We start from the raw sequence: 18,667 nt of genomic DNA, 5'->3' as shown, positions 1-18,667 counted from the left end.
GCATGGAAACAAATAACAAATCCCTAAACACAATGATGCAAGCTGCCAGCATATATAATCATGTATAACCTTGTATCACCAATTTATAATCCATAGTTTAAAATCACAGTAAGTACTAAGTGTACTGTTGTAGTGGCAACACACTGAATCATTTCATGTCACTTCCTCTGATCAGCAGCATCACATAAGCACCGAGATGTGAGGATGAGCAGTGGGGCTCCTTGCTGAGCCAATAAGATAATCTGTGTATGCCTGACTGTCTACACCATAGGCATATAATCAAACTGATTTTAATGAGTAGGTTCTTTGCTCCCCCACTTGGACCAACTGGTGGAATAATGTTTCTCCTGAAGGGGAACCTGACACTAGCGGGCTAACTGCAGACCTACTCTGCCAGTGGGAGCCCACAAGAGAAACCTGATTCCACTTTGTAGTGTTGTCATTAGCAGCAATGCTGCTTCTACCCAAGAACAAAGAATGGCCTATTTTACAACAAAAACATATCCTGACGAAAAGAGTTGCTTTACATTGAAGGAATACAGTATGGCATTACTTAAAAAACAGAAGCCCACTGAATTAATTAGCATTGCATATTACAATCAATTACATTTTCTGTCATATAAAAGACAAATTTACTGTCATATCAAAGTATTATTTTGCTGAATGTTGTTTTTGCATCAACGTTGGCAGTGGACGTAAACAACATAAATACAGAATTGTAACGCAGCCAAACATAACGCTGGCTCCATCCCTTCGCTTTGAGAGAGTCAGATGCATTCAGCCTTTTCATGTGATCTTGATAAATGCTTCAAAGCATTGTTTGCATGGCGACAAAAATGGAGGGAGGCACTTCTTTGATTTCTCATGAGAATGCTTAATTCTTTGATTTTGAGAGCAAGAGAAATTCGAGCAACAACACCCAATCTGGCACATACGGTACAGTATATTCCACAAAGCTTGTCCACTGTTTCTGTATGAACAAAACATAAATAACATGCCTTCAAACCACACTGATGAGTCATTACATGTTGTAATACCCTTGTAAGAAAAAAGCAAGCTACATGTAACTTGACTTGGATTTTGCACATATCTGGGCCATGGTGGTGACGCTCCTCCACACAGATGGACTGTTAACTGAATGGCACAACCACACCAATGACATAGGCCATGTTTCCATGCTGCTGAGGGTGTAATTCGGTCAGCCAAACCCTTCCCAGGGATATATACAGGCTCTGACTGCTGGGGAACCTAGCCATTTGTGCTTCGAACCAAAGCGGTGATGTTGTGCAGGGAAGCCTCTCTGTCCCTGTGATGTTGTGCCGCCTGGCCCCAGCCTCAAGCGACATGCTTCAATCTGTGGTTAACCATTGTCCCAGCCCTTCCCTTTATCCAGGGGCCTCCCTCTGCCTCCCAGCTCCTAGGCCTTCAGCTTAGTTTTTATAAGAGTCCTAAAGCCAGAAGTCTCATAACTAGGACGAGGCATGCAGATATACAGCAAAACATTGGTCGTAATTTTCAGGAATGTCTTGCTTTCCCAGGCAGATAGCTATGTTCCCTATTTTCCATTCATTTGTTTTCTTTTGTTCTGTATTATTTTCTCTGAAACAGAAAAAAACCCAGTGACAAAATAGGGGAGCTAGTAGAAAAGCCCAAGGAAAATCTGACTCCGATTTGCATGAATGACAGGGAGGACTTTTTAAAACACCCTTCCACAAAAGGGAACTCTGAACCAACAGCTGCAGCGCTGCGTTTGACAGATGAGTTTGGAAAAATAGGTCACGCGCGCCAGAAGTGTGTCCTCCCCTCTGAGAAACTATGAGCAATTGGAGAATTATTCCCTAAGTATTCCCAGTTCCTTGAGTGGAGCCCCTCATTCGCTGTGGTTTATTTAAAGTGTCAGAGCCCTTGGTGGTTCTTTTCAATCTGTGACGAGGAGGAATGCTGTGAATTTATGCCTCCAGTTACAGATGACTGTCTATTTCAACAACACTAAAAACAAGTCCTGAACACTACACAATAAAAACGTGTGTACTGTTGTGTTCATAAACAAAACTCTGGGTTCTATTTTAACAATTTAAGCCCACAGTCTGAAGATCATGGTGCAAGTGCATCTAGGGTGTGTCCAAGTCCACTTTTGCTATTTTACCAGCAGAAAAAAAGAGACGCTGTGGCAGGCGCATGGTTCAAAAGTGTTATACTTTTAATTAATCATAGGTGTGTTATGGGCATAACATGCAATAAACCAATTAGCGCACCATCTCCCATTCCCTCGGAGCAAAGACATTTGCATTGCGCTTGGCGCTGCTTTGCACTGGGTTTAAAATAGGGCCCGAAGACTACCAGAACACAGTACTGATGTACAGCTGCAAAAAGAGTGCTTACTCAGTTGAACCTCCATCAAATCACACTCTACATACATCAATCCTTAAAAGTATGTCTGTTGACTGTTGATGTTGTCTGTTATTGGTACAGTGACTGTGGACAGGGCAGAGTGATGTGTAGTTGCATAGTACCACTGTATTACAAGAGTCCTGGTTTTAATCCATAGATTCCATTTTCAGTCTCGTGTTGTAATTTACAAATTTCTATATCTTGGTCATATCTTTACTACTTTGCGTTAAGTCTATCCTTTTAGGTGTTTTTGCTTTGAGTTATATGAAATTTGCAGCATTAAATCACTGCATTTCCCATCAAGCTTAGCAGCTTTATACTGATTGTCTAAGGTATTTGCCTCAAAACTTTGCTTTTCAAAGACAAAAACGGCATTTTAACAAACCTGTGTGGTCACTCAGACATCTTCAAAGGTATTTTAAGTCTTTTGTTTATTGTACCAGTACGCCTGTAATTATGCTGACGCTGGATCCCCTAATTTCGGCCTAGCTGCACTGGTTTTCTTTCCAAAATGTTTTCAAAAACAGTCTCGAGACAGTTGTCAGTCTGGTAATTGTGTAGCTGCCATGCCACTGAGTGTGTTAAAAACAATATTTTCTAAATTGAGCTTAAAACAAACAAACAAACAATATGAAATGTTCTAGAAAATGACTGAACCTGAATGGTGTACAAAATGAAAAAGGACTTATGACATCCAGTATTAACTGTTAAGCTATTAGCATGGTCCATTGTTTGAGAGCAAAGCAATCAAGGCATTAAAGTAAGAGCTCATTTGAAGCAGTGGGTGTTCAATTTGAAATGAAAATTAGCATTTCAAACAGTGTTTGTGATTACATTGTTCATGAGTTTATGGATAAGCACCCTCGGTGCAGGTGGGATTGTAGGGGCAATCTACCAAAAATATACAACTTCTCTAATTAGTAGTGGGCAAGTTAAACCTTTAATGTTGTGTGTGTGATTAAGCATGCGGCAATTATCTGTGGCAGACATACTGTGTGCCTCTTCTACATGTTTCTATTTAGAGATGGAGCCATCTGCTTTTCTTCCATTTTGTGGGGGGGCGGGTACCCAAACACAAAAAGGTTGCCGCAGAAAGCATGAATGGGAAGTATGATAAATCGGCGCATCTACTCCTCATCACATCATCAGTGCTCTAATGGAACCACACAAATGAGCAGGTAAATCCCTTTCGAGTGCCAAAAATAGCTTTTAAAGCTTTAAAACGGCCTCTCCTTAGAGGACCAGAAAGTGTGGAGACAGAACGGTCGAAACAGATCTGTGCTTGTGGAAGTCCTGTTCCTTGTATTCCAGTGTTATGAATGGGACAAACCTTCTTATTCCAGGACATTAGTCTCCTTAAATTTATCTGGCAAAATTTTGCAACAACAATAAATGTGTAAGAAAATTCTTATATTTAGCCGACTTATAATTAAGTCCAGTATACTTCTTGCTAAAGCCCCAAATAATGATGAGCAAATGTGGCTTGGCATCAGCAAAAATCAATGCCAAATAACTGCATTAGCCCAGTAACTTTTTTTAATGAGTGGCTTTCTGGAACACTACACTCACTGATGATGCAGCGTTATGGCTAGCTTCATCAAATCTACTGGAATCTCAAGCTTTAGGTATTTGAGCTGAATTCTGGTAGATAAAAGGGTTTTAGTCTAGATACATTAAGATGCATTTATTTATTCATAATAGTAATTTGTAATTGCTGATGAGGTTGCAAGTGTGTGTAGATGAGGGACAAAAAAATAATCAGTTGTGTGCATCCATTCATACATCTGTGCATGTATCTGTGTACAGGTTTATATGCAAGACCGGTAAATTATATTTTAACACAACAACACACCAAAATACAAATTACTTTTAGATCTGGCTGCTCTGTTTATGTGCATGGCCACAGTGGAGACATCATTTAATCCACTATGCATGCTGAATTTATATACATGGTGACAGGTCAAGAATACTTCCATTGCTGTGGTTCCAGTAGGACAAATCAAATGACTTGATGGGCAGTCATGCAGGTCCAAGCCAATTTAACAGCCCTCAGATAATATATTCATGACCAACTTTACAACCCTGACCCTGAGACGGTACATCATCATTATCTGGGCGCTGCCCCCTTCCACTGCACACCTGCTCCACAGGATTGTTTCTCCTGGATGATTTAAGACAGGAATTGCAAACCCAGTGATCACTTGCCACTCAAAAGAGCAGGGAAGCCTCTGAAAACAATACTAGGAAGTGGGAGATTGTTGAACCTCCACCCTTAGAGGTAAAATCCTGCAATAGGAGCTCTGTTACAGCGCATGATGGTGACTGCTGAAGGGATAAAAAAACATCAAGTGAGGTCTAACCACAGTTCATGCTGGGTAAAGTCAACACTATTAACATAGGACATAATTCACTATCCGCAATGTTTCTCTATGATCTCCTTCAGGCAACAAAAATAATTAGAAAAAGCAGCTCAGTGAGTCAGAATTGTTAACAAATCCCCAAATACATCAAAGGTAAAGTGAATTTACATTAAAAGCATTCTGCCATTTCTGCAAGTATGTATGTATTTCTTTGGAGAATATGGATGTATTTTATGGTCTAAGATGTCAGTCATGATCTTGTAAACATACCAACACCTCCTACTGAGGTCAGTCCAGGAGACTAGAGGGGATTCGTATGGGCAACATTTTAATGCAAGTCTGCTGTTTAGGAAGGCCGCACGAAATCTCTGATGCAATTAAAGAGAAATTAATTTAAAGAAAACTCTCCCATGGCATTGGTGGTGGATGAGGAGAACAAAAAACAACTGACTATCTTGACTTCACAGAATGAAAGTGGGAAATCTCAACACATTGTGTACATAGGTGGCAGTACTATTTGAAGTTCCTGTACATGTGTGTGTGCATGTGTGTAAATTTGTATTAAGGAGTGGAGTGAAAGCGTGATATTTTCTGCAGAGCATCCTGACGGCAGCTGAATGGAGAGAGAAGGGGTGGCTGTGCTCAGGAGCAGCACTAAAGATGGTTCAACCCCCAGACAGGGGGTTTGATGGCAGGTGCATCCCCTCCACAGATCATGTGATAGAGTTAAATCAAGTCATGTTTGGTGCACATTTATAGATCAGAAGATACAGTCCATGTCATGCGTTTTGACAAGAGGTGTGGGTGCAGTGAGTTCTTGGCAGGTGAAGAGGAAAGCGCAAGATGTTTCTGCTTTGTGAGATGTGGATTTATTATTATATTCATTATAAACAGACTCAGGCATTAAACTCTTTGAAAATTATGTCTGCGGGCATTCACATCACCATCCATCAAGAAACACACACAAGCACAAACACATATACACACACACACCAGACAAAAGCGCCTTCCAGCCAAATTCACTCACCTAATCCCCAACTCAGCTCTGCAGTATCTGGACTCCACTCCACTGCAGAGCCAAACACACATGAAAAGCAGAGACACTGACAAACTCTTATCCAGGCCTTAATTCACTCTATCTCTGTCCCTCACACTGATTCTCATAATACAAGTTACAGTCATTGAACTAATCCCCCGCTACTCTGTTCCGTTTTTAATCCCCTAATGATTAAAGTAATTTTGCAATCACAGGGGCATGCTCCTGATGTATTGTCAGTCCCTTCAGCTCGGGCTCTTCTCTGTCTTCCTGTTCCCTCATTAGCCCACACAGCTGCGGCACTCCATGGCACATGTACTAAAAGATAAGACACCAGTACCTGAGACTAATCAATGGTTGACTCAGGGTAATGGTGCATCCTAAAGCAGGCTGTCATCTGTTAAGTCGCCTCTTCATCCCGCTCTCTCAATCCTTCCTTATAATTATGTTTGTTTATCAGTTTCCACTGGATCTTCTGTCAAAGATCTTCTGTCAAACTATAGCCAATCCATCCCATAAAAGGTTTATCAAATGAGCCGATCTCATGCAGTGAGATCAGCTGTGTTGTTTCTGTTGGCTTGTGGCTTTCTATCTTTTTATCTTCTCACTCACTATGAGAGCCATCTGGGCTGCTATCACTTACTATCGGAAACTATCTTCCCAAACTAATAAACCTGGAACCTCATGGCTTAGATGGTAGCATTCAGATTAGAGGCGGACGATATATTGATATTATATTGATATGATATGACACTAGGTATCGTCTGGGGTTTCAGACATAGCAGTATTATTACAAGTGTTGTCGTTTCCTTATTTTAAAGGTTGCATTAGTGTAAGGGGAGGCCGTTATTAGACTGATGTAGCTGTTATTGCTGCTATTATTTGTCTGCTTGATCAAAATATGCACGTTGCTAATGATTGTTTACTAAAAATCTCTTGTGTGCAAATAAATGTCTAAAAGCATCAATAGTCATTCCTTCAACAGTGTCACAATATCGATATTAAGATATTCTGCCAAAGATATTGTGATGCTTGTTTTTACCCATATCGTCCAGATTTAATTCAAAGGATGATTAAAATAAACAAAATTAACAGTTGGCCAAAACATGTCAAGGACGTGGACATGGACGTGGAGAAAGACTTGAAAAAAGCTCCAGTTCACAGTAAGGAGACGAGGAGAGGAAAATTGTTTCAGACTTTCTCATCTCTCGAAAAAATTGATTTTCTCTCTGGTCCCTGTATCATGATCGAGTCAGCGCGTTACATGAGTCTGATGCTTCAGGGAAACCCAGGCGCTAGCCACAACCGGAAACACGCCCTTTCAGAAACTAGCTGTCCATCACGGCTGTATCCAGGCTCCAGCTCTGCAGGACCACAGAGAACAGGATGAGAGGTGTCACCATGGCAACACGGGCGTGCACCAGTCCCTAGGGAGCAGCTTATTGGAGAAGAGGTGGAGACTGCAGGATGTGGATAGGTGGCACAGTGGAGTGAGATGGCATGTGTAGGTTTAGGCCATGAGGCTCCAAACATAATCAGGGTATGGCAGCATCTGACCAAAGCAATAAAAAAACAATTTCCTGAATATGACATTTATCAGCACAAAGTGCAATATGTTCCACCAAATCGAACTAGAATACCCCCAAAAGATATTTACATATACACTGTGAATTTTTAAATAGTTCTCCCTCTACAACATTTAGCTCTTATAAAAGCTGAAGAGAGATGCCGCCTGTGGGAGGCTAACCCTTAGTGAATCACAGCCCATGAAGGATCGGGCCAATGATATTTCTAATTTTCATTCACTTCAGTTATTTTTGTACCCATTCAAGGGACACCGTATTGTGTCCCTGTGTAGTCCCACTGCAATTAAACAATGCAGTAACACACATATATAACAAAGTGACACAGCCTGTGTACCACAAATAACTAATGAGACCGTGTAACATGACTCTATTCCTACCTTGAGGGATGGATACAAGGGATTGTGTCTTACAAATAGATACACTTTTTAATTATCTTTCAAAGTCTTAAGTGGGACATATGCTTCATTGCTATATAATAAAGTTATTCCAGCACATCTCAAGCCTATAAGAACTTCCAACTAGGACTACCAGTACTAATGACTTCCTAATGGCAATTTTTCTCAAACTCTAGTTGTGAAATTAGTTTTGCACAATTGTTTTCTGTTTCTAAGGTTACTGTCTCTCTGAAGGAAGTTGTTTCAGAAATCTTTATATGTTTATGTTATCATTGAGCCATGCTGTATCTCCCATGGAAACCTATTGGGTAATAAGGCCAAAGGCCAAATGATGGCATAATTTCCTTAAACTGTCCAGCTGGGGCTGCTTGCTCAATTCTGCAACAGAAAAGTTTGCTTGGCTTCTTGTCTTTCCTTCTGTCTTTCTTTTTGTTTTAGATATTTGGGATAGTGTTTAAAAAAAATGTTCTGAAATAATGGGGGCAGCTGAACTGTCAATAACACAAATGATTACGGCTCTTACATGGCTAGATTAGACGAGTGTCCAGTAAAAACGGGAAGTTGCTAAATCCTGATGCACTCAGTGAAATCTTGCTAAGGACAGCATTTTGCACTCACTCAAAAAAATGTGAGTGCATTAAAAGTGCATAAAATTGGCGACACACCACACAATATGGTGACACTCTTAACCTACTTAAAGTGCCAGGTTAAATATTGGCCGGGAACCGAACCCATAAATTCTTAGTCTTAGTGTGCACACCCTCACCATATGGGAACTGAGTTCTTTGAATTTTTCCATGTCATTTGTTTGAGCCTTCAATGCTACATGGGAGAAAATATTCAATATTCAAATTCCCAGATATCTAATTCATTGAGGTTTTGTTTGTACAGGAGAGTTTGTGGTCTGGTTTTCATATAATATGGCGATGGCAGATAAAAGACAAAAGCAAGAGCGAGGAAAGCAATGTAACTGCACAGCCTGATTTAGAGTCAAACCCGTCCAAGTTCAGTCTATAAACTGTTTCCCAGCAGAGTGAATTTGTCCACTCAACCACCACAATACCTCTAGGTATCTCTCAAGCCAAATCATATCTTTGTGATTCATCTAGGCAATTACCGTGCATATTTCCAAAAGAGGCCACCACCAGTTATTATAAAGTCCAACTGATTTTTAATGAAGGAAAAAAAAGGATTTTATGACGTTTGTGCACCAAAAAAGATTTACAAACTCTTCTAAACTGAAGCTTATTTCTGATAAGCCGAACCATATTTTACATGAATTGTAAGTGTGTCAACATACCTGTGACAAGGTGTAAATCACCCTGCAAACACCAGCTCTTAGCACTTGTGCAGTTCTCACTTGTTGTGAAATACAATCGCAGTGTCTCAAACGGCACTCTTCAGACAGTGTAGATTAAATTTCATTCAGCATTGAAAAATGAATGCAATAAGTAATGAGATCATTCACTGGATGACAGTAAATAACCAAGAAAATGAAATTGTTTTTTCCATTTAAATCGACCATTGTCTACTTCATCAGTGCCAACACACACGCCACAGAACTATTCTGTGATTGTGTTAAATGGAAATCTACGCCTGGCAGATCACTCATTTCATGAAGGCCTGATTATCTCTTGAATCCTTGTGAAATGGGTAGAACAAACTCTCAATTTATCAAGCAGCAGCTGCATACATACTGAGTCTATAGAGACTAGGGTTACCAAAGTTCAGGGAACACTGAAGCGAGGCTCTATTTTATGTTTGGCATTTATGGTGACAGAGAGCATGATATTAGTTCAGTATGATACTGACATGGATTTTTCTAAAGGTTGGGTTACAGCTCCCAGGTGGAACTCTGTTGTTTCTCTCAGACGTGGCTGTTATTTTGATTATCACTGATGGATAATTTTACAATTCAGTTTATGGCACAAATACAGAGATGCCGAGTGAGCACTGAAAGAGGTATAATGGGGTAAGTGGTGGCTGGTGTGTGACAGTATCACCACCTTACTTCAGATCATGCTAAATGAAATAAATATTTTGTCAAAATCCTCCTTTCTCTCACATTTCTGCTTCAGTGAAGCATCAATAAAACTGAAGTTAGACAAATGTATGGCACCACACAATAAACAATCCACTTTCCAAGATCACTTAATCACCTAATAACTTGCAAGTACCTTTCTTTGCAAATATCCTCTCATTGCACAGCACCTTTGGCCAAAAAGTTGGCAGCAGGAGGACTCAGTGGAGGAGTCAGTGCAACTGTTTCCTCACATCCTGTAACATCTCTTTTCATCTGACATTAGTTTCCAGACTGCCAGCTTCGTGTTCTCCAGCACAGTAGCAATAGGTAACCAACCAACTCACACTATCATACGATCGCACACAGCCTCTGAACTAGCTTAGATGTTGAGATGCATCACCATTATCAATGGAACAGCAGATACAACTGATGCACATTCAATACAAGTGATTTATTTGACATCACTGCACCAAAGCCCAGAGTATAGGCATTTCAGTGCATAAAGCAATCACAGACTGATAGTCTGGTTGCTTTAATATCAAACACTTCCATGAATAGTTTTCTGCATCAATCTCCCTCAGCAGAGCAGCTGTCTGTAGCCCGGAGCAAAAACACACCTAGTCACACCTAGTCTCCCTTTATTCTCATCATTATTGAACCAAACAGCCAGCACGTTGAGGGTCATTAGAATGAACTTCGTAACGCATAAAACAAATAGCAAACACAAAATATTTTCAAGATCAGATGTCAACTGGACTACAGGCTGTCAGCTGAAACTGTAAAGCTTAAAAGAATGACATTTTAGACAATTTGACAATATTTTTTAACATGTTAAGTTGTGTTTGATCAAGTGCAACTACACTTCAGCCTCCCTCTTCCTAAGTGAATCAAGCTTGACTTTACATTCAATGTTGTGAAACTAACAGGCTAAAGCTTCCAATATCCTGCAGACTCCCGTCAAGTGGCATGCACATTCTATACATATATGAGAAGTTAATCTAATTATTCTCAGGTTTTCATTATGTCTGCTGAGGTGGTTCAGTTTGTTTGCTCTTGGTCTGGCAGTGAGGAACCTGCAGGGACTGCCCTCTCTCTCCAGCAGTAAAAACATGAACCCATGGGTGTAAAAATTGTGATTCCTCTCCAACAGCACCACAAGTGAGTGTGTAGAATGACTAGCATGGGTGAACAATAATGTACATGTAGGTGACATCTGGAGAGTACTCAGCTGGTGAGTCAACACTTCACCTCCCATTGCAGGTAATGTGTCACACCTCTTCCTCTCCTTGGTTTCCAGTATGACAGTTTCCTACCAGCACAGCTGCAATAACTGAACAAATTACACTACAAGCCTGTCCTCTGTCAGTTAGTCTGAAGAGTAAAGGTGGAGAAAATAAAGTTTCAATGGAGAAAAGTGTATTTCAGGTTTGGTTACCTGAAATACCTGCACCTTGGGGTGTTCATTAAATAAGGGGGTGGTACCTTCCATTATGAGTAGTTGTTAAAGGTCATAAATCAGCATAGTTACTGGGGTCTAACGACATAAATTATGTCTGTGCAAGTGAAATTATCAATGGAAACAAATCCATGTTTATTACATGGAAAACTCTTGTTGGTCATCTTTAACTAGCACTGGTGTTCAGGTGTGTTTGCATTGTCAATCAAGTAAGTTCAACACATGCAGTAATCACTGTATGTAGAGGTGGTTTTACTGCTTGAATGTCAAACCTTTCCCTGACCAGTTTCCTGCATTCATCTTCCTGAACACCCAAGAGAACAGACACATATGAGGCTTTGAACAAACACAATCAAAAAGTTAGGACTACACTAAGTGTAAATTTATTTTGCAAAACACTATGGGGGGGAATAACGTTTGCCCATTATGCCAGAATACAACAAACAGATTGGGGCAAAATTGTGCTGCACTCCCTGTACAATGAATCAGGTACATGGCAGTCTTGGAGCCAGGGAAGGCAGCCAACAGAACAGGCAACCTGCTGTCCCTCCAGTCAAAGTACAGCACACTGGATCAGCAAAAAGGAGTAGCACCAGATAAACAGCAGATCAATGGGATGTAAATAGGCTGTTTTAAGACAGCTGCACCATCAGGAGCATCCTGGTAGTCCAGAGTGTCGGTCTTAAGACATTTAAGGGGTTGAAGTTTGGTTCACAAGCTTTGCTGCATACAATTACCATCACTACCTCTGTGTCTCTGTTTCCCTTTCCCTCCTTTTCTATGTTGTATAATTGCACCAAGCCAGCCAGCTAGTTTATTTGTGACACAGGCATCCAGATTTGTATCTTGCAAGGGGTGAAGCTGCAATTCTTCCCTTTCCTACCACAGTATGTAAAAACAAGCTAAATTTTAGTTTCTGAACCTAGAGTGTAAATGTCACACAGCTGCTAATGGCTGGGAATGAGACAAACACTTCACAAGGTGCATAAACTGCATGAAACTGGCAAAAAGGAGGAAGCAGAGCTCCAGTGCAACCAAACACACGGTGGTCCTCTATGAAGGACCCTGGGACTAACTGTGCTCAGTCTTCCTCTATTCAGTGTATGAACCCTTTCTATTGATATGCAAATGCTAAACTCTGCCAGCTGAACAGCTTGAATGAAGTGAACACCATCTCCCAGGGTCCTTCAGAGACCTCGGCTTGGCAGCTAGCCTCATGGGTCGTCAAGAATTTATCAGTGGTGGAAGGTTCAGATTTCAGAGTAGCAGCTTGTTACGCTGAAGACTGACAAATGAAATACAGCAAACTGAGAGAACTTCAGGTATTTTGGAACAATTTTATCATTCTCATATAGAAGGCACCCCATTTAAAGAGATGCATTCTTCAGCTTTGGTGACAGCACTGGCCTGAAAGCAGAGTTGAACAGTCACTCGAAATATGATCAAAATGGCAATAAAGTTAAGTGCAATATCCAAATCACAAGAGCTGCTACTTATGATAAAGGTAAAATGTGACAGTATACCATTATAAATGCAGCACTGTGGGGCTACAGAGATACCATGGGATATAAATCATATTCTCCAGACATATGAAAGAATTTTTGTTTAATAAAGACCCTAGCAAACATCACAATTTCATTTTTTTCTCCTCAGTGAAAATTAAATTTATGATGTAAAAATTATCATTCCACTAAAAAATGAGAACCTTATCGCAATTGCAGTAACTGTTAGAATAACTGCAATATGATTTTTTTTTTTTAACCATAGCGTTCAGCCCTACCTGAAAGCATTTCTGTTATGGTGTAACCCAAACACCATCGAAACGGAGTGATGATGACTTTCTGTAACCAATCTATTAGCCTTCATAAATAATAATGCAACCATGCAAACTGGTAATGGCACAATCAGTGAGGACAACATCGATGATTTACACCCCACTGCCATACGCACATTACCCAGAAACGCAGTAACTCACAATACGACAGATGCAATTTCCAATGTGAATCTCATTATGGTTAGATCACAGTCGGGGCTCAACTCATGACATTGCCATTGTTGAAAGGGCTCTGGGTGTCAGGAGCAGAGCCCTCTGTGTCTGTGTCTGCAAGCAGCTGAGAATGAGAAACAAGGCCAATTCTCCATAAATTAGCATCCTCCCTGCTCACACACCATCCAAGGTCCTATCTTGTGAAAAACCCTGGCACTGTGAAACAAGATCATTGCTCCCATGACAGCCAGAGATCTAAGCTGAATAATTGATGCCTAAATTAACAAAAAGGCCCAGTAGTAAAGTGGCACAGCAGTGGAGAGATGCAGGATAAGCTGTGCAATGATGTGCTAAAAATAAGAGATGTTAACATGTCATGTCATTCCCTCAATGACCAGCACGTGCTACTGGACAAAACTGGGCTGATACAGTGGATCACTTACAGACGGCTGTATAGATAGTCAAAGTCAAGACAACTAAGGCCAGTCGGTAATAACCACTAGACTATTTATCAGATGAACAGTTCATATATTGTGCATACAAACAGGAATATTGTTTAAAATCTCTTCAGCTCTGTCGGTGGGTTCAACTATATTGCATGCTGTATGGCCGAGTTTTGTGCAAATCAAATACATCCTGCTGAATTGCGGGGAAATGTGTGCAAGATTATGCACAAGACATGCAAATATTCTATATTTGACATAATGCTCCACCCTTAAATTGATAGCATTTGAGTTTGACAAGGTTGAACAGTGTAAGTGTGATGAAGCTTCAGTGAAGCACTGCAACCAGAAGATGTAGAATATCTACTGTATATGCCACACTGTCATACAATATGGGGGGGAAAAAATCTGATTTTGAGGCTACTAGGGGAAATTTACAGAAAAAATCAGAGTTCAAGGGGTTAAGTGTAGATAAATCCTGTAAATCCAACTGTATCTCATCACACATTGACTCCTTTGCGCATGTGAGGTCTGGTCTACTACATGACTCAAGGGATCATAAACCAAAGCACCTCAAGTGTTGCATTAGTACCGCCACTGCAAGTGTGAGTGGTAGTTATGGGTCCAGAGGCTTGAAAATGAACCCCAGTAACATTTAGCAAGATGTCTGCTCACATTGCTGCCTCCATTTGATTAAAGTTGTGTATTCCCTCTGATTTTACACCACACAGCAAAATAAAACTGTTTCGTTTAATAGCAGTTTGCATTATTTAGAGTAAGCCACCCAAGAACCATTCAGCATTGTTTTTAATCTGTGATTAAAGTATTTAGAGTATCTTATTTGACAGTTATTATTATAATCAACTGGCTCTGCAGCTCATCCTACACTTGGACAGAACTGGATTAAATAGTAAACATTAGACTGAAATGGCAGCTGATATGGTCCAAGTGCCTCACAGTGACAAACTACATGAAGTAATGACTGACAGGCCTAAATGCTGAATTAACAGCTCCACCATTCAGTAACAAACCTTTTTTTCTAAGTCAAAATTACACTCCAACTCCAACTCAGTCTCGACGAGGGATGGTTGTGATTATGGAATCATTTTAATAAAAAATCTTCTACCTAGTAAGAAAGTACCTGCCTACATGCATAACTAAAATGCTGTGGTGTGTGGAGGGATGGAAAGGGAATGAATGATAACAATAGGTCAAGGACAGCTTTATACACTGTGTCAGGTGAGAGCAGCGAGAGAAAACACACAGTCAAAGGAATCACTGAGGGTGAATGAAAGGCCAAATGTGAGCCATGTGTGATCAGGCCTGTGGATTGAAGCTGCTGGCACCCTGTTATCATAAGCCAGAGGGAAGGCATGTTCAATTGACCAATTCCAGTCAATTTGTAGCGAATTTCCTTTGATTGGGAAAATAATGGATCAGTGAAACATGCAGCATCAGTCTAAACTGATCACACGGGTTTGCTGAACATCAATAACCACATTCATTGACACAGCAAGCAATATGCATGGCCCAGAATGTGAAAGAATGAGTCGCAATAAAGCAGCTGTAGTCCTTCAGCCTGCACTGTTAAGGATTTCAGCGCAGAAATCATTATACCCTGCAACCGAGCGTGGAATCCAAACCCATCCAAATGAAAAATCACCACCCAGGCACACAAAATCCTGTCTTATTGTGACATAAATGACAGGAAAACAAAGGAAAACAAAAGTGAGGCTGGCATCCTGCACCCTGGTCTTGTCACTGGGATTGGATGTCAGGCTTTTTACCTGCCATTTGAAGGTAAAGTCTTGCGTGAGTGCTGCATGTGTAACACTGTAACAGCCATGGACTGCACTAACAAACTGATCCAGAGACACACACACACACAAACAGGGAGGGAGAGAGAGAGAGAGAGAGAGAGAGAGAGAGAGAGAGAGAGAGAGAGAGAGAGAGAGAGAGAGAGAGAGAGAGAGAGAGAGGTATAGACTCTGCAGAGACAATGCACAGACAGCGCACATCACAAATAACACTCTCACCCCACCTTTGACTTGGGTCTCATAATCGGCAATGATCTCTTTATCCTTCTTGAATTTAGTGGATGACATTGTTCCTTGGCTTTTAGGGTGACACCCTGCAAGTCGGAGACACTATCGGGTCTTCGGTGAGATGATCCTCGAGTTGCAACGTTTCCCTCAGTTTTTCTTTCCCCTCCAGTGTCCGTGCATTGAAGAGAGAGAGACACACACAGAGAGAGAGAGAGAAATCTCCCGATAGCTGTTGTATTCCTGCAGTGCAACAGTTTCGTCGAAATCTACACAGAGCAGCTCCGATTTTGCATTCCTCCCCTCTTTTCTTTGCGCCTGGGCTTTTCTCTGGCAGAGGATCAGGGTCCTCCTGGCACCACCAAACTCACACGCCTCAGCGAGGGAGAGAGAGAGAGAGAGAGAGAGAGAGAGAGAGAGAGAGAGAGAGAGAGAGAGAGAGAGAGAGAGAGAGAGAGAGAAGAAAAAAGGCAGACAGAAGAAAACCTCAGAACAGTAACATGATGAAGAGCGGACAATGACGCCTCACGGTTTTAGCCATTCCAGCGAGTCAAGCCCCTTTTTTATTTGCCTTATGTGGCCAAAAAATGAGCAGGGCTGCGTCCGAGGCAGGCAAGCACCATTTGTACTCTGAAAAATAGCGCTGCAGGGAAACAGGAATTTAAACGAACGTCACGTGAGTCTCCTCCTATTGTCAAACCCCGTCAACCCCCTCCCCCATCCCCCGCCCTTACACATTGGACACACACACACACACACACACACACACACACACACACATGCATTTGACAGTCAAAACACACACACACACACACACCTTTACACACGCACACACTCCATACCCTAAATATCTTCACCTGTGCTGCTTTTGAATGCAAGCCTCAGAGTTAATACACCTCATGATGATGATGATGGTGATGATGATGATGGAACTGCTCCTCTCCTCAGTTTTTATTGCCATGGGAACCTCACACCTTCCTCACACCTTCCTCTATACATTGCCTTCACCATGACTACTGCTTAAGAGATGTGCTGCATATCAACAGTGTGTGTGTGTGTGTGTGTGTGTGTGTGTGTGTGTGTGTGTGTGTGTGTGAAGGAGCTGGAGAATTTCTGCCATCCTGCTCTTAGTCTGTCACACACCCAGTGCAGAGACTTGGTAAAGACAGGTTAATTGTTTAGGCATGTATCTGGAGAGCGGTGCTGTGGTGGGTAGTGGAAGGTGGTGGCTGAAAGGGCGGGGGGTGTGGGGGGTGTGTGTGTGTGGGGGGGGGGGGGGGGGGGGGGGGGGCTACACTTGCATGTACAGACAGTCAAGATTAAGATTAAGATTAATTATCTTAAAAAAAAAAAAAAAAAAAAAACGGAGGGCGGGTGACCTTGTGATTCTGCATTTCCTTGCAAAAGGTACATAATGTCCACTTGAGCAGGTGCATGAGATTTCTGCATGTGTGCTTGTGTTCTGTTTCTGCTTTAGGCATTGTTTATTTGCATACCACTATAATATAGAAAAGGAAGAAAAAAACACTTAGGATCTGTCTCAGTGAGAGGAAGACCAACACCTCATCCCACATATGTGAAATATGGTGGAGAAGAACCAAGGATAAACATGGAGTTTAGGGATAATGCAATGCTGTTATGTTCTACCACCAAATGAATAAAATCATAATCTCAAATTTGGTCGATTGTACAAAGTCAGTTAAATTTACAATCAAACTGTATTGTGCAAATATTGTTTTTTCCAAAACTTCACAGGAGCATGAATCATCTTTTGCAGCCATGTCAAAATGGGTCACATTTGCACACCTCTCCATTGGACTTGTGAGACGGGTGTCACAGGTTTCAGGAATATTTGTATTTGGAAAACAGGAAGAAAAGCACGTTCCCAAAGCTGTGTGGTAAGTGGGACTGCGTGTGTTCCCTGACAGACACTGTCAACAGGGTGTTATAGTGTTTTGTTTTGTTTTTTAAAGACGATGGGACCTGGTTTGTTGTCTGTCACCCTGCCTGTTCGCGGTTCAGAAGAGAGCAGGCTGTTGACTCACAATGAGGTGGCACAAACCTGCGAGCTGTAAAACTGACATGCTCCAGAAGTGCTCCGCATTTCATTTCCATTTATATGAGATACGCTTAGATTCATATTTTTAGTTCATGTGGCAACAGGTAGGGGGAAATATTTTGACTAAATTTAGATCTGCATTCCTCAACATTTGAATAACTTGTTTATAAAAGTTTTTCACAGGGTTTTTTAAAGGACTATTTTTATTGATCCATATGTTTTACCAATTGTGCCATGGGTTTTCCCTCACTAATGTACATCATTCTATTTATTCAACATAACTCTTTATTGTACATGTTGAGAGCAAAACTTTCACTATGCAAATCATTCAGTAGGTTTCAGTTAACAAAACAACTTCTGTGCGACCCAAAGCCACGTCAGTGTAAGTCTCATTAAGCTGGAGCCTTATGTTAGCCTGTGGGCTGTAACACAAAGTACAAAGCAAGGTACTGCAATTTGAGGACATGGCAGTGCATAAATGAGGTGGGAAAGATTAACCAGTCACTCTGGAGAATCTAATTGTTTTGCAGGGACAGCAGAGAAAGAGAGAGAGAGAGAGAGAGAGAGAGAGAGAGAGAGAGAGGGAGGGAGAAAGAAACAGTGTCTCTCTCTAAATCTCAAACTATCTATTCTCGAGGACGAATCTGACATGCCCTTGATGCTTTCCCAGGAATAATGACTTCAAAACGCTGGTTTGAATCCTTCTCTGGCCCTGTGCTGTCTAAAGACATTTTCTGGCTGATGAACACAGCATACACAGCTCTCTTCACAGGAATAAAAGCCCCTGAGGAATTTTAAAGGGCTTCTGGTAGAACATGTGCACGTGTGAGTGTGTGTGAAAGGAAGAGAGTCTTCCTGTGTTACTTGTAGACTGTGTGTTGCACCTTCG

The 18,667-nt window shown here is 41.2% G+C and overlaps 1 protein-coding gene across 2 annotated transcripts in view; it reads right to left on the bottom strand.

Annotated features, from left to right (window-relative positions):
- The window catches only part of srgap3 (SLIT-ROBO Rho GTPase activating protein 3), a 68,405-nt gene extending 52,307 nt beyond the window's left edge, over nucleotides 1–16,098 (bottom strand). For both annotated transcript variants that reach the window (XM_030052031.1, XM_030052032.1), the window contains exon 1: nucleotides 15,719–16,098. In XM_030052031.1, the coding sequence (XP_029907891.1) occupies nucleotides 15,719–15,782 (64 nt within the window). In that variant the 5' untranslated portion in view covers nucleotides 15,783–16,098. The remainder of the gene's footprint in view (nucleotides 1–15,718) is intronic.
- Nucleotides 16,099–18,667: the final 2,569 nt, after the last annotated feature.

Source organism: Myripristis murdjan, chromosome 5 (assembly GCF_902150065.1).
Source record: "Myripristis murdjan chromosome 5, fMyrMur1.1, whole genome shotgun sequence".
Classification (NCBI taxonomy): domain Eukaryota; kingdom Metazoa; phylum Chordata; class Actinopteri; order Holocentriformes; family Holocentridae; genus Myripristis; species Myripristis murdjan.
This window is presented reverse-complemented; position numbering and strand designations above follow the sequence as displayed.